The sequence below is a fragment of the Peromyscus californicus genome, unplaced genomic scaffold, assembly GCF_007827085.1.
Source record: "Peromyscus californicus insignis strain IS unplaced genomic scaffold, ASM782708v3 Scaffold_10__1_contigs__length_136768540, whole genome shotgun sequence".
In the NCBI taxonomy this organism is placed as follows: Eukaryota; Metazoa; Chordata; class Mammalia; order Rodentia; family Cricetidae; genus Peromyscus; species Peromyscus californicus.
Genome location: NW_026294391.1, coordinates 113,303,067 through 113,319,166, shown reverse-complemented (window position 1 = coordinate 113,319,166; position 16,100 = coordinate 113,303,067). Strand labels below are relative to the sequence as shown.

Sequence of the window (16,100 nt, the reverse complement as noted above, 5' to 3'; positions counted from 1 at the left end):
TAAACACAGCTAATTAGTTCTCCCTGTTCTTTGCTTTGATTAATTTTTCTCCTTGTTTGGGATTTAGAGATATGCATCTTTTGGCAATGATCATATTTCAACTTCTTCTCAGTAAAGTCATGAGACATTTGTAGTTGAAGGATTGATTTCTTTTAAAAGAGAAAACCTCCCTTAATCTCTTTTACTTAAAGTAATCCATGTTCTAGTCACATTGTTTGTAGATGGCCTTGTTTAGGTCTTTGACTAGTAGGAACAGTTTCATCATTGTCAAATATTAACAGCTCACCAAAAGCAGCAGGTGATTTTAATAAGATTTCTGTACTTACTGAACCAGGTTTGGAAAGGATTGTTTTAAAACACATTTTAAAAAAAAGTTATGGTAGCAGTATCATTTAGAACTTTTTGTCAATTCAGTTTATATCTCTGAGACACATCTCTGAATTTGGTTGAAATTGAGGAAAGTTGGTGGATGTTAAGGCAAGACAGAATCATTTGCTTGTTTTAATGTCTACAGAACAAAAGAGGGAACTGACTGAACTTTTAGATGAATTTCAGATACATTTTGCTGAAAATGCCACTTTATTTAAATATAGTACACTTGGGGTTTGGAGTTTTATTTTGGAATTTGTATGACACTCTAAACTGCCTTGACTCTAGATCTTACAGCTTTAAATTAATATTAAATAATGGACTTAGATAGAATAGATATACATAAATATATATGAAGTAACTAACAAAATGTGCTTTCGTGCATGCTGCCAAGTATTTTATAGAGGTGGCCCGTGTCACCAAATAAAACTTGATGCTTAGAAATTGCATTTTTTTATTGGTTGGGAGTACGATAGGCGTGTGAGAAGAATAATAATTTTAATGTGAATGTATTTGTCTCTTTTTGAGGTTTGTAACATGATCTCAAACTTACAAACTTAGCAACAACCTGTAAACATTTTGATACTATGCTCTTAAAATTCATTGTCTGAAGGAATATTCATCTTTAGCACAAAAAATAACTGATTTTTATCTTGATGTCCCTAATTTTAAAATGCAGTATTAAGTCTGTAATTGTATGTACCCATTGTACAACCTTTGTGTGGATGGATAGGTGGCTGGATTTTGAGACAGTTATTAGCAACACACTGAGTTTTAGAAAGCTAACTCGTTTAAGTCTGAACAACCATTAGCATTTTTCTCATCTTATGTTCTACTTACATATTTGGAAGATATTTATCTAAATTAAATCCTTGTTTGAAACCTATTTTACATAGAGGCAGGAAATTTAATTTTGCTAAATGGAAACCCCAAAGTTTAAGCGTAGCACATAACTAAACCCCATAGGAATGGAGAGAATTGCCAAATACCTTCCTACTTCCTGAGTTTTAGTACAGTTAAAACTCACTTGAGACCCTTAAGTCATGGAAAGCCTGGAGTAACTGGCTTGGTTCCAGGGGAAAGAAGTCCCAATGTAGGAAAGCCAGTTTGACAGAGGTGACTTGAAGTTCTTACTTGAAAAGTTGCCTGAGGAAGCCTTCAAACAAAGGAAAGCCACAGCAGGCAAGGCAAAATTCCTGAGGAAGCCGACAGCTTCTAAGAGGCCTTGGGAAGACGACAGTGGGATGTTGTTTCGTAGCAATCATAGAAAACCATGACCATCTTGTTAGCTTTGAGGAGATCGAGTCTAGGCAAAAGAACAAACAACCAAAAAAACCCAAAAACCAAAAAACAAAAACATTGCAATGGAAAAGCTCTTTTTCAATTTAGGACAGAAATGAAAATGAAAACAAAACAACAAAAAAACAGCTTTGACCTATGAAGTGTCATGAGTTCTAGTTTGAGCATCAGTTTCTTTATCTGTAGCATTAGGAAGATGGATTTATGGATTTGATTGGGATTTTCATGAGTCACTCTATAGAGAGATGGTAGTGGACATTTGATGCAGTGTGGTAAATTTTAATAATTAAAAAATGGTTGTAAAATGCTTAGTGAACAAGAGTGAGCAGATTTCTTTACTGTAGGCCATAGGGGACTCTTGTATATTTTCACTCTCTGAGAGAGGAACACATTATGCCATTTCTTCCAACTGTTTGATCAGAACTCCCTGACCTAGTGGTCTGTAGTGCACATCCTGGCAAATGCTAGACTAAAAGATTTCCAGGTCTCTTTCCACTTTTGTCTTTCTGTTTTCCACTTAGTGTTTCTGTTATATGTCCATTCATGGAGAAAGTTCCCCAGCATGGTGTAATTTCATTCATTTAGAATTTACTAATTCTGATTCTTTGATAATTCCACTCAGAGTCTACATTACTAATAATAAAAATAAATTCAGGACTGTGATTATCAATTGATTCCTAAATTGATCGCCACTTCTGTGATATATATTTATATTCAGTAATGTGAGCCTCTTATAGCCATTTTCTGGAACATATTATTTTGTTCATTAGAATTAGCCATGGCCTTGACTTTTCCTTTGTTTTAATAGGAGTGATCAATCATTGACTGAAAAAACTATTCCAGTTTTGTGTTTTAATTATGTAGTTGCATAAATTTTATGTGAGTATATATAGTTACATGACACTAATCACTCATTTTCCTGGATATTAATGTATGACTTCTGCTTGAATTAGAGTATTCAACAGACAGGAGTAAGAAAGAAAAAGCCAGCCTCCCTGATTAACCTCTCCCTAGCCCACAAATTAAAAAGAAAGAATGTGGTACATATACACAATGGAATACTACTCAGCAGAGAAAAACAATGGCATCATGAGGTTTGCAGACAAATGGATGGATCTAGAAAAAATCATCCTGAGTGAGGTAACCCAGACTCAGAAAGACAAACATGGTATGTACTCACTCATAGCAGGATACTAGACATGAAACAAGGATGACTTGTCTGCTACTCACATCACCAGGGAGGCTACCTGGAAAACAGGACCCCAAGAAAGACACAGGGATCACCCAATGACAGAGAAATGGAATGAGATCTACATGAACAGCCTGGACATGAGTGGGGGTAATGAAAGGCGAGGGTTGAGGGAAAGAGAGCTTGGGGGAGCGGGAGATCCCAGCTGGGTCAACAACAGAGAGGGAGAACAAGGAATAGGAGACCATGGTAAATGAAGACCACATGAGAATAGGAAGAAGCAAAGTGCTAGAGAGGCCCACAGAAATCCACAAAGATACCCCCACAACAGACTACTGGCAATGGTCGAGAGACAGCCCGAAGTGACCTACTCTGGTGATGGGATGGCCAAACACCCTAATTGTTGTACTAGAAACCTCATCCAACTACTGAGGGATCTGGATGCAGAGATCCATGGCTAGGCCCCGGGTGGATCTCTGGGAGTCCAATTAGCGAGAATGAGGAGGGTTTATATGAGCGAGAATTGTTGAGACCAAGGTTGGATAAAGCACAGGGACAAATAGCCAAATGAATGGAAACACATGAACTATGAACCAATGGCTGAGGGGTCCCCACTGGATCAGGCCCTCTGAATGGATGAGACAGTTGATTGGCTTGATCTGTTTGGGAGGACCCAGGCAGTGGGACCAGATCTTGTGCTCATTGCATGAGTTGGCTGTTTGAAACCTGGGGCCTATGCAGGATTGTTTGGCTCGGCCTGGGAGGAGGGGACTAGACCTACCTGGACTGAGTCTACCAGGTTGACCTCAGTCTGTGGGGAAGGCTTTGCCCTGGAGGAGATGGGAATGGGGGGCGGGGGTTGGGGGGAAGGTGAGGGGGACGGGAGGGGGAGAACAAGGGAATCCGTGGCTGATATGTAGAACTGAATTGTATTGCAAAATAAATTAATAAAAAAAAAGAGAAAAAAAAATAAAAAAAAATAAAAAGAAAGTCTTAAAAATATAAAAGCCTCGTTTTCATGCAGCGTTTTCTGTGCTCAAAAATATCTGTTGTATAAATTTGGAGTCAAGTTGGGAGTGTAGCTCAAAGGTACAGCGTTCTGCAGAAGGCCTAGATTTCACCATTCTCTCTAGAAAATAGTCAGTCACGTACCATGCGCCTTCTCATCTTAACCTAAAGAGGGAGCTCCAACAGGCATTGCAGTCACTTAAATATACAGAGAAGTAAGTGTACAGTTTTGCCTCTGTGGCTGGGAAGGTGGAGTGGCTGACAGAGTGAATGATTGGTGTGAAGCTTGTGGTGGGAGGAGCAATGCAGTGAACAAATTGCCTTCTCCAACAGCCAACTTCCTTCAGTTCCTTGCAGCTGGTCAGGTAAGCTGGAGCTTAGCATTCCTTCTGGGTGACTGTGTACTGATCGTGGGATGATCGGTCCCATAAGAGGGAGCTAGCTTCTCTGGGCCTTTTGGTAAAGGGAGTAAAAGGGATTTGGGAGAGTTTGACTTTATTTAGCTCAGTTCACAGCATAGAGGGAATGTGGAGAAAGTTACCAGATAAAATATTGAATGGAGCGTACTTATACTTGGATCGCTTATCAAAAATTCAAACTAAATTAGGAGTCTTGTATTTGTATTTGATAAATTTAACATCCCTAGGTAGGATTCTAAGCAAAAGCCTTAGCGGGGAAGAAAGGGCACAAGCAGCTGGTGTTCTTTTTGTCCTGGCTTTCTAATTGCTGTGGTAGATGCTGAAGGGGGTGTCCAGACAAAGAAGGTAAAGGCGCTGCTGTAGTGCAGTAGATTCAACTGCTGGGCAGAGATACCCTTTTATATTGTTTCATAACAAAGTCTATGTAGTAAGTAGCAGTTTGAGTGCATGCCTTTAAGTGTATTTTGTTCCTTTCGGGTAATACACTAAGTTTTCTGTATTTAATGGCATTTTATGTTAGCCACCAATGTGTTTATCGTAAGAGTTTAGTTTGATTCTGCCTATTTTTTAAATAGAGATCATTCATTCACAAGGGTCTTGTGAATCCAGTTAGAATTTTATCTAAGATGACTGAAGGTATTTGATTTGAGCAGGGGTGAAAACTGTATGTGGAGTGCGGGGAGCGGGGAAGAGCAGCAGAAGCAGAGGTGGGATGTTGGTGAGGTCAGCTTGCTTTGCCGTGGTCAGCAAGAAGGTCTTTTACTGTTGTTTATACTTTCAAATTTTTCAAAGAAAAATTCAAGCTCCTGATTATTCAGAAGTAAATCTTTAATGTGAACTAAGGTGATCTTGGGCGAAATATATTTCTTTAAAGTTGATATATACAGGAGAAAGCCACAAGGAGGCTGTACGTGCCGATTTCCCTAAAGCCATGGATTCCACCTTTGTCTGAGTAGCTTAGGGGAACTGGACCTACAGCATGTTCTGAGAAATTCTGGGGAGGGGTGGGGCAGGCAAAGAAGCACTTTGTTCTAAACTGACCCAGAAATACGGAGCTCCCCTTGGACAGGCCCAGGTGCTGATTAGATATGGATCAATGGCTGGATTTTTTTGCTGTTGTTGTTCATCTGATGGGGGCCTATATTCTGGGGGGGATATTGAGACTCCTGGCATTAGAACTAGTGGCCGTATCTGTGTGCCTCATGGATTTATGTCACTTCTGGTTCAGCGCTACTAAATTACTAGGGTGTTTCAACCATGATGATTATATATCCCTCGAGGTTCAAAATCATAGTAGAAAACTTATAGACTAGCTGTTTTCTAAACCTGAATGAAATATTAGTTTGTTTAGAAAATTCAACTAGGAGTCATCTCAGTCATATGTTGACTATTCTCTCTCTTGGAAAAAAAGAAGGATCTTATGAAAGGCAATAGAAAGGGGAGCAAGAAGTTTTAAATGTGGTGATCTACAAAATTGTTTATCCAAAGTCTAGCAAACTTGTGTGGCCACTGTTCACCAGACACCAGCTACATCCCTGGGGGAATTCAAAGATGAGGAAAATAGAGTTCTTCCCAGAGATAGACTAGAAGTCTAGCAGAGGAGATAGGCATGCAAACAGTTTATTGATGTATTTAGTGACAAGTGCTTGGGCAGTGCTGAGTATACAGTTGGAGGTACAAAAGTGGGAGAGATAAGGGGGTGGGGGTGGGGAGAAAGCTTCGGGAACAATCTTTACAGACACATAGTCATTTGAACAGACTCCATCTTGGGTAGTGAGAATGTGGAAATTTGGCTTTTGTGCTTACTAAGCTGCTTGTGAATTAGGACAAATCCCTTCACCCGTTCGGCCTTCATTTTCTTTCTCTGCCAGATAGGGGTACACAAGATGTTCCTGGTTCAGCCCTAAAATGTTTCAGTTCTCGGAATGAAATTATCTTAGTGGGCTCTCCTAGAACAACAGACAATTGTTGAGCCTAATCCTCCCTTCGTTCTTTGGAGGTCACAGCTACAAAGCTCTCTTGAAGAAGATAGGCAAGAAAATTCTACTCTCTTCCCGGTCTTGCCTATTCAGACTTGAGAGCTGGTTGCATAGAAGCCATGATTGCCTGGAGAAATGTGCCTTTGAGTTGTTTCTAGAAAGAGGGTTCTAATAGTATGAAAGGGGGTGCTGACTAATTTGGAGGAGCACTTAGCTAGCCCATTCCTTGGTAGTTTGTGTTCAGCCTCATTAATTTTGCCTTCAACATATGTCTTAAAAAATTGTTTGTTAAAACTTCTTTTTCCAGGTTTCTTACCAGCAACTCAAGTTTATATAAAGGTGCTATGCAGCAAGCTAAGGGTACTCTTGGTACGATACGTCAATACTGACTGGTGATAAACTATTTGGAAGAGAAAATTGCGCAAATTATCCCTATTATCGGAAAGACAGAACTCCAAGAAAAAGAAAGTGGGGATTTGCTAGTAACTGCTGATAGGTGGCTAACACTCAGTGTGGGTTGATGTTGATTCTCCTTTTGCCCTTTCAGATATTTCCTAGATTTCTATAGATCTGTGATGGTTGCAGAAAGCAGACATCCTAGTGCGTGGGAAGTGCAGATTCTATATTCACTCCTACATCCTCTGAGAAGCCACGTCTGTAAGCATACAGATGTTATGGTGGGACATCACAGATCAGGATTTTTTTCGTCATTTACCACATGATCATTAAAACAGAACAACTATTTTTCTTCTTGAACAAATCTTATAGGTGGTGTTTTTAATGTTTAATTTTTAGCTGTTGTGTTTGGCAGGCCAATAAGATTATGTCTTTGAAAAGGTAATTCAGGTATAATTGTATTTGAGAGAGGTTATTTTCATCTCCCCCCCATAAATCCAAATGTATATGAAGAAGCAAGTTATTCTGCAAACAGCTTTTTTTTTGTTAAAGATACAGTTACTGACAGAGGGTAGTTTTCAGCTTCCTGGGGTCCTTTTCTTATTTTGATAGATGGCAGGGCTTTCTCATGAACATAAAAAGTACTTTTCATAGGTTTTTTTCTACCAACTACATAGTATTCTGTTAACTGACAGACTCTCTCATAACTCCCAAGACTTAGGTAGGATTTGAATTATTACAATGCTACTTTTTCTTTCTTGGTTAAAGGCTTTCTATTCACGTGTGAAAAGCCTGAAGGTACAGGAAAGGCAATAGATTGAATTTTGGAGGTTTTATAAATGCTCTGCAAGGTTTTCCTTTGTCTGTTATCAACCTTTTGATGCCGATGTGGTTCACAGATGTCATCAGCCATTCCTTTGCTCTGTTGCTTTTTTGTTGCATTTTCCAAGACTGTAGGTTGGGAAAGAGGGAACTGGGAGATTCATCAGTGTGGGAGCACTTATTTCAGCAGAGAACTACTTTCCTTCTTGAATCATTGTGCTTCTTGTTTAACTTAATAACATAATGATGGCCAGGTGATAATGACATGGTTTTCAAAAGAAAGTGGGAAAAGAGGGAATTTAAGGCAAGCATAAATGAGCTCATTCTAAGTCCTTTATTTAAAACACAAGTCACTATATGGTTAAGGGGTGAGGGAGATTGACTTGAATGTCCTGGCCAGCCTTAGCTGCTGTTGTTAGGATAAAGTCTCTTAGGCCAAAGGATGTTGTCTCCTAACATTTATGAAGTCCTTAATGACATGGTCTAATACTTTCCTAATACATGACAACTCTGACCCTCTGGGTCTAAATGAGAATACAGAGGGCTTGAGACACCATTGACTTCGCTGGGGAATATGAGGAGTTATTTTTCAGAGCCAAGATTGGTACTGGGTTATTATGGCTCCATTGTGAAAGCGTGTCCTGTCGCCCACTCAGACAGCTTAGTGGTTCCAGGGGCATCATGGGAACCTTTCTAATCTGTAGTCATTATTTTCCAAAGGACAACAGCAATCTTTTGGGACAGTCTACATCCACATCCTATCCTATAGATAAATGCTTTACCAAAGTCATTTTACTGCTAAGAATGAAAAACAAGGGTTACCAAATGTCAAAACTAAATTTATATCCCCCATAATGCCAATTAAAATATTTAAGCCTGGCCGGGCGGTGGTGGCGCACGCCTTTAATCCCAGCACTCGGGAGGCAGAGCCAGGCGGATCTCTGTGAGTTCGAGGCCAGCCTGGGCTACCAAGTGAGTCCCAGGAAAGGCGCAAAGCTACACAGAGAAACCCTGTCTCGAAAAACCAAAAAAAAAAAAAAAAAATTTAAGCCTGTAACTAAATTTGGGATTCTTTTTTTTTTTTTTTGTTTTTTTGTTTTTATTGTAATTATTTTTTTTTAATTTATTTTAATTTATTTTGCAATACAATTCAGTTCTACATATCGGTCACGGATTCCCTTGTTCTCCCCCCTCCCGTCCCCCTCACCTTCCCCCCAACGCCCCCCCCCCCCATTCCCATCTCCTCCAGGGCAAAGCCTTCCCCACAGACTGAGGTCAACCTGGTAGACTCAGTCCAGGTAGGTCTAGTCCCCTCCTCCCAGGCCAAGAAAAACAATCCTGCATACCCCATTGCATGAGTTGGCTGTTTGAAATTTGGGATTCTTGAAGAATGAACTTTATCTATAGGTTTATTATCACCAAATGTTCTACATATAAATATATTACCTTGAATCCTGAAGTGAGTTTTAAAAACTATATAAAGGGCTTAGTTTTCCTTTGAACCAGTGTATTCTACAGATAACATAGATATTAAATTACATGGTCTCCTCATCTATTGTTTTGAAAGAAAAATGTAGATTTTGTATTTTATAAGATTTTTTAAAATACAAGCAGCAGTCTCTGGTGAGGTAGTATTGCTATACATTTGCATTGTTATAGAATTAAATTATGGATTCTGTCATTCAAAAAAGAATGCTTTATAAATCAAGTAAAATCTCATAACTAAGACGAATAAGTTTTTTTTTTAATTTTATGCTTCCTCATATCCCATGCTTTGGTTTTATAGCACAACTTGATGTGATTTTTACACTTGCATTTATTTTTTCTTTTGCTATTTCTGTGTACTGTTTTTGCTTTGTGAAAATCTCATTAGTTTCTGGGAAAAAAAAGAAGCTTAAGGAAAGTTACTATTTGTAATGGACAGTAATATAAAATCATAAAGGCATGTTCAATTTTTTTCTCTCTGGGTTGGCAGAAAATGTGCCAGATACACTGTACTTCCTTCCTTTCTTTGTTCTTTCTCTTTCTTTTATTACAGTAAATGTAAATTTTGCTAAAATTCTGTAATTTTTAGCAAATGCTAAAATCCCAATTAGTCCCCTGTCTTTCCCTTTAACAGATATTCTGTTGTTTGGACTTCTGAATATAAAAGATGTATTTATATGTTTTTTCTCTTGCAGAGCTGTTTCAAATCATATTCCATACTTACATATACTAATTGTCTTAAGTTATCTACGCTTTGCAACCCAAGGCAATCCTGCTCAGCAGCTGCCTGATTTCTTTTCCTCACTGCTGCTGTGTAACTGCCCCAAACCATAGGAACTGATGCATTTCCCTGAATGTGAGTGAGCAGCAAGATGAAAGATAGGCAAAGGTCGGGAGTAAGGTATTTCCACCTGGTCAAAGGGAAGAGCCCCCGTGCAGCTGCAGCTGCTGAAGAAGAGGACTGAAATTCAGAAGAGAGGCCAGAGAGAGATTGAGATTTCAGATCTGGCAATCACAGGGCTGCCTGCAACTTTGGAACAATTCCCTTTCTCTGGGGAAATGAGATGAGAGAAGAGAACAGGATTTAGGCCTGAGCCTTGGGGAAATCTTTGCTGTTGGGGTCCAGAAGGAGAAGCAAGCAGGATGGCTGAAGTAGAAGCATAAACTGTCATGTTATGAAGGAAGTCACCAAGTGCTATGCATCTTCTAGGCTTTGGATTTTTGAGCCAGATAACTTTAGTTATGGTGCTGGAGGGTGAGTGGTCTAGGCACTGTAATCCCCGTGACTGCCATACCCTTTAAGGAAGGTAAAGTAGATGTAGAACAATGTTTACAGTTTTCTTGGGAAAAGACCCCTGAGATTGTGATTTTAGTGTGGGTGAAAATTTCGTTACAGTCCTTATATGTGTTGAAGTTGTATAACTTTTCCTAAGCTACTTGTATGAATTATTAATGACATTATAATAACATTCCTAACTCTTAGTATGTATAATGTCTTCATTTTCCAGGATTTAACAATAAAATGTAAAGATATATTTGAAGTCAGAATATTATTAGATTTTATAAATTATTTTAATTTAGTTAAAAAATAAATTTACCAGTGGAAGAAACAGAAGGGCAAATGACAGAAAGCAATAAATTTACTTTCAGTTTTTCATACTAGGTTTTAAGTTATACTCTACTTCATAAATATGTGCAATTACCATGCAAGTGTGTGTGTGTGTGTGTGTGTGTGTGTGTGTGTGTGTGTGTGTGTGTATGTGTGTGTGTGTGTGTATCTCGGAATTGATGAAGACTCTTCTACAATGCATTCAAATTTGCATTATATGTAGCTCAGTAAACATTTTGAGTACACACCATGTTTCTCAGTGAAATTGTAGAAATGTCCATATAGAAAGATATTGAAATATGAATGAGTGAATACATATATACCATTTAGAGAAGTAAAATGCATAGGATGTGTTGAATGAAAACTCTTGGTGAACCAACTCATTTTTCTCCTGGGAATTCAGGTAGCCTAGCAACTTGCATTCTTGAGTCCAAAATGAAAAGGTTGCATTTTTTTTCTCCCTTCATCTTCCTCCTCAAATAACTCCATGCACTGTAAAGAATGAACATCTGTGGGAAAATGTTTTACTTGCAGTTGTGCTTATCTTAAAAGGCTTATGGTGGATTTAGTAATCCAAACAAGGTAGTTGTTAGTTGCTTCATGTAAGGGTCATAGTTCAATACAGTGGTCGGTCAAATTAAGACATTGTAATAAACAACTTGTCCTACCACATAATCGGCAGCTGAGTCAGCATTTAGGTGACATCAAAGGCATGTGGGATTTTTGTATTTGATTTTTTTTTAAATGGGTCCCACTCTGTAGCCTAAATTAGCCTCAAATTCATGGCAGTCCTGCTGCCTCTGTCTCCACAATGCTGGAATTACAGACATGAGCCACTATGCATGGTTCAATGGAATTCAAATAGTAGCCTCTCTTGAAAGTGCTTAAACTATGAATAAAAATTGATGAGAATCTGATACTTTAGTTCCAAGTATCTAAATGACCTGAGGACATTGCTGCTAGAACCTGAGGAGCAATGTGACTGCCAGGCATACAGATTTATTCTCAGATTATCAAAACCTCATTGGATTCCAGGATATTTTTCACATCATAAGGCTTTGAGGAAATAAAAAGCTTTCGCGCCTAGAATGTCCTAGGTAATAGAGTACAGAATTTATGTACTTGCGTGTGATTCTTAAATATCCTCCCTGAATTTTCTTAATTAGTTGTACATATGGATCCAGATCCCAATTCTTAAACAAACGATTTTACATTTCTTATTGAAAGATTTTAACTTTTCAATTTCTACTTACATTTTATGGCATACCTTTCCTAATATTTTATGTTCTAAATACAATATGATGCATATCAAAGTAAAGCAAAACAGAGCCAGTAAGAGAATTCTGGAATTAGACCAACTAGATTTTCATTCCAGTTCATTTTTCCATGGCTATGTGCCCATAGGCAAGTCACTTCATTTCTCCTAGCCTCAGTTTCTTTGGCTGGGAGAGGAAGATTTCAGAGTGTCTCTCAGTTTTTACAGGGCTGGTAGAAAGCAAAGGAGTGACTTCATGGGTAGTGCTTGCAACTGTGGGCTCCTAAGAGTTCCGAAAGTTTCTAGTATTTCTTTAGTCATATCAGAATTTTAGATATACTAAACAAAAGTTTGTCTCAACTTTTGCTATAAGGGTCGGTGCACTCGAGAGAACTGCAAGTACCTCCACCCTCCACCCCACTTAAAGTCGCAGCTGGAAATTAATGGGAGGAACAATCTGATTCAACAGAAGACTGCCGCAGCCATGTTCGCCCAGCAGATGCAGCTTATGCTCCAAAACGCTCAGATGTCATCTCTTGTAAGTTATGGCAGAGTCTTTGAAAACTGCCAGTTCATGTGGAGTATTCGGGTTGCTGTATGACTGTTTTCCTAATGCTGGGTGCTGCTGCTCACCAGCTCCACGGCTGTTATCAAAACATATATGCTTACATTGGAATACCTCTGCAGGGTCTTTGGGAAGTTAAGTACTACAAAACTGAGGGCAATTCTTGTGTTCTACTTACCAGTTCAGAGCTGTTCATATGAAGGAAGCAATCAGGTGTGCTTTTAAATAAATTCTCTTTTATAATAATTTCGGATTAGAAATTTTCCAAAAACATGGCAGGGAATCTCCCGTTTTGTTTCTTACCCAGACTTCTTTCTTTCTTATTTTTTGTGAGGTGCTAGAGATTGAATTCAGGGATTTGAACATGGTAGGCAGTAGCTCTACTACTGAGCTGTACATTTATCCTTACACTTAGATTTTCAACAATGAGGGTAATGAAATCTAAGGCCTTATGCATGCTATACAAGCACAATACTACTAGGCTGTAGTTCCCTCACACAATGTTAATATATTCTGTTACCATTATAGATGTATCAGAACCAAGAAGCTGGTATCCAAGTATTATTATACACTCTAAGTTTTATTCAGACTTCACCAGGTTTTCCATTAACATGATCTTTCTATTTCAGTGTCCAATCTAGTAGCAGCATGGTGCATTTATTTGAATTGTTCCCCTTCTGTCCTGTGGTCTGTGACCATTTCTCAGTTGTTTTCTATTTCCTATGAGCTTGACATTCAAAAATATAATTAAACTCTATCTATTCATATTATGCTTTTGAGAATTAATCTTGTCCTAACACCTTAAAATACAAATTTGTGTTTTAGTCTGGCACCTCTCCGTGGAAATTGAAAACTGTCCCCTCACTGCTATAGTTCTTTGCGTCTCTGATTTAACTCAGTGGTTTCTCATTCAGATTCTAGCTAGCATACTTCCTTTTACCCATTAACAAGACCAATTTGAAAAGACTGTGCTTCCTTTGTTACCTGTACATCAGTGACTGTGGCTGAAAGTTGAAAGTTGTCTGTAGCATTTAGATGCAGTGAAAATATGGGAGTGGGACAATCTGCTGTGAGTAAAGCTTATCTCATTACAAAATTGATTCTCAGACTTCAAGGAGCAGCATGTTGATATGGTCTTCTAACTAGCATATCTGTTTACTAAGTCCAACCACAGGAGGCTATTGAGTACTTGATGTTCTTTATGATACTCTGTCTCCAGAATATCTAGACAGATTAAGGTAAGATAGATTTCATGGTCTGCATCATCAATTTGCCAAATATGTTTGCCTTCTAACTCAGTGATGATGATTATGTTGATCAATTAATACTCATGTAATCAATGAGCTCTTTAGAGCTCACTTGACCTTCAGTAATACTTCACATGGTCCAAGTACTTGTTGAACTCTTCTGGGCTCTTATGTGATGAAGCTGTATGGGAAGATACTGGGAATAATGTTCACACAGAAAAGTAAACATGTTTGTGAACCCAGAAAATGTGAGTACTTGGGAATAAACCAAAGGAATTTTTACTATTTTTCCACTTTATTGTGGTATAATTGACAAAGTGTATATACTTAATGTATAAATGTGATTATTTATACATATAACACGTATGTGCCTTATTTATAAAATGAGACAACATGAATTAACCTAAAGGATATTATGCCATGTGGGACAGATCAGATTGAGAATGACAAATACTGAATGGTTTCACTTATATGTAGAATCTCAAAAGTGTTGAATTCATAGAAACAAAGAATAGATTATTGATAGAGGCTTTGGGTGGGGTTTGGGGTGGTGGTCAAATTTTGACTATGACAAAGAAATATTTAATTCACCATTACTATTCTCAGCCACTTATGGGAATGAGCAAGGAATGGAGCAAGATTTTACTAACATTTGAGCCCATTATATCCTATAATGCCAGAGCAGATATTTTTTCAAAGGTACAGCTTTAGAGCACCAGTCAAATGCCCTGTTGCATGGAATCAGGGAGCCAGGCATAGGGCAAAGTAGGGGTAAGAAAGAAAGACAACCAGATGGTGGTGGCACATGCCTTTGGTCCCAGCACTCAGGAGGCAGAGGCAGATGGATCTCAATGAATTCAAGGCCAGCCTGGTCTACAGAGTGAGTTCCAGGACAGACAGGGCTGCTGTGCAGAGAAACCCTGTCTCAAAAAACCAAAGGAAAAGAAAAAGAAAGAAAGAAAGAAAGAAAGAAAGAAAGAAAGAAAGAAAGAAAGAAAGAAAGAAAGAAAGAAAGAAAGAAAGAAAGACAACTATATTCTTTCTATTCAGCCTCTGAGACCCTTTCTGTTCCAACTCCCATGTATTAATGGTTAAAATGGCTCCTAATGGGCAAATAGGAAGTGGCATTGTAAAGGAAATGAGGAAGACAATCGTTGAATTTTGGAAGTTCTTCTCTTGTGCTTTCTAATTTGGTTCTCCATAAGTGTAATAATAAGCTGTATTTTCTTTATTCTTCAGTGGGGTAATAACAGATCTCAGGCTTCAGAAGATAACTGATATGACTGAACAAAGTACAATTTACTTTATGGCATGTTACATTATATAAATATTACATGGAAGACCCCAGGGAACAATTAGGAATTTTTTCTACCTCATATTATTTAGTGATAGCTGTTGTGATATAATAAGTTAATATAGATTAATTTCTGCAGCTTTTATGTGCATAAAAATCTAATCCTAAGATGGTTGATATGCTCCTCCTCTATGGTCTAGGAACTAGCTTTTGTAGATCTGTTGTAATTGAGCTAGTGTGTGCAATTTTAGGTGTAATTTACCAGTCTCATTTGGAATAAATCTCTTTAATATGAATCCCGATCTCAATAGTACAAGGTAATGTATAATTTTGTTTAATTTCTGTGGTATCTACTTTTCTTATGAACTGCTCTCTTTATCTCTTTTTATCACCCCCTTACTAATAATTTGATACCTGTTCTTAGAACAAATTTTGTTTAAAATTTTCCAGACCTGTGTTTGTGTGATAACACATTAATAACCATTTGTATCACTGGCTTGAACCTCAGGTCTTTCCACAAAGCATACTCTGATTTGTTTCTAAGATACCAAGAGAGTGCATCTGCCTTTGGAAAATTGAATATAGCTTGCTTATTGTAAGCCCCTAGATAAAGGGAAGAATGTCAGCCTACAAAGAATGAGAGCAAGAGAATAGATTCTGTTCAGTGTAACTGAACAATGAATAAAAACCACACCTAGTCAATTTAGGTGGAATGCTTGCGATAGCAGGCAAGTTTGTTCTGTGTTTAACAAGTCTGCACTGACATTTTCTACTGTAAAGATCTACCTTTGAAAGCTTTTTGTTGACTTTATTAAGAAAGTTTAGCAGGTAGAGCAAACAATGTGACTCCCTAGCATTTTCCAGTGCATTTTAAAAGCCATTGTTTTTTATGCTCAGACTCTGTTTGCATTGTGAGGAAGCAAAAGAACACTGTAAAAGAGTAGTAGAAGTAGACACACTAAAAAACTCTCAAATGAAGCAAAAATTTAAAAAATCTCAGCTTCACAATGAAGAATTTTAGTGATAGATATTAATTTTCACTACTACAGATGATGTACGTACATATAAAGTAAATATGATGCTGTAAGACTGCACATATTTTTCTTTAGACATTTTATATACCTGGATCTGTCAATATCAGGAACTTCCTTTACTTCTTTGAAT

The 16,100-nt window shown here is 38.0% G+C and overlaps 1 protein-coding gene across 5 annotated transcripts in view; it reads left to right on the top strand.

The window, feature by feature from the left end:
- Mbnl3 (muscleblind like splicing regulator 3) overlaps nt 1-16,100 on the top strand; it is a 103,901-nt gene that overhangs the window by 67,037 nt on the left and 20,764 nt on the right. For all 5 annotated transcript variants that reach the window (XM_052739457.1, XM_052739475.1, XM_052739486.1 and 2 more), the window contains exon 2: nt 12,204-12,368. In XM_052739457.1, coding sequence (XP_052595417.1) covers nt 12,204-12,368 — 165 coding nt within the window. The remainder of the gene's footprint in view (nt 1-12,203; nt 12,369-16,100) is intronic.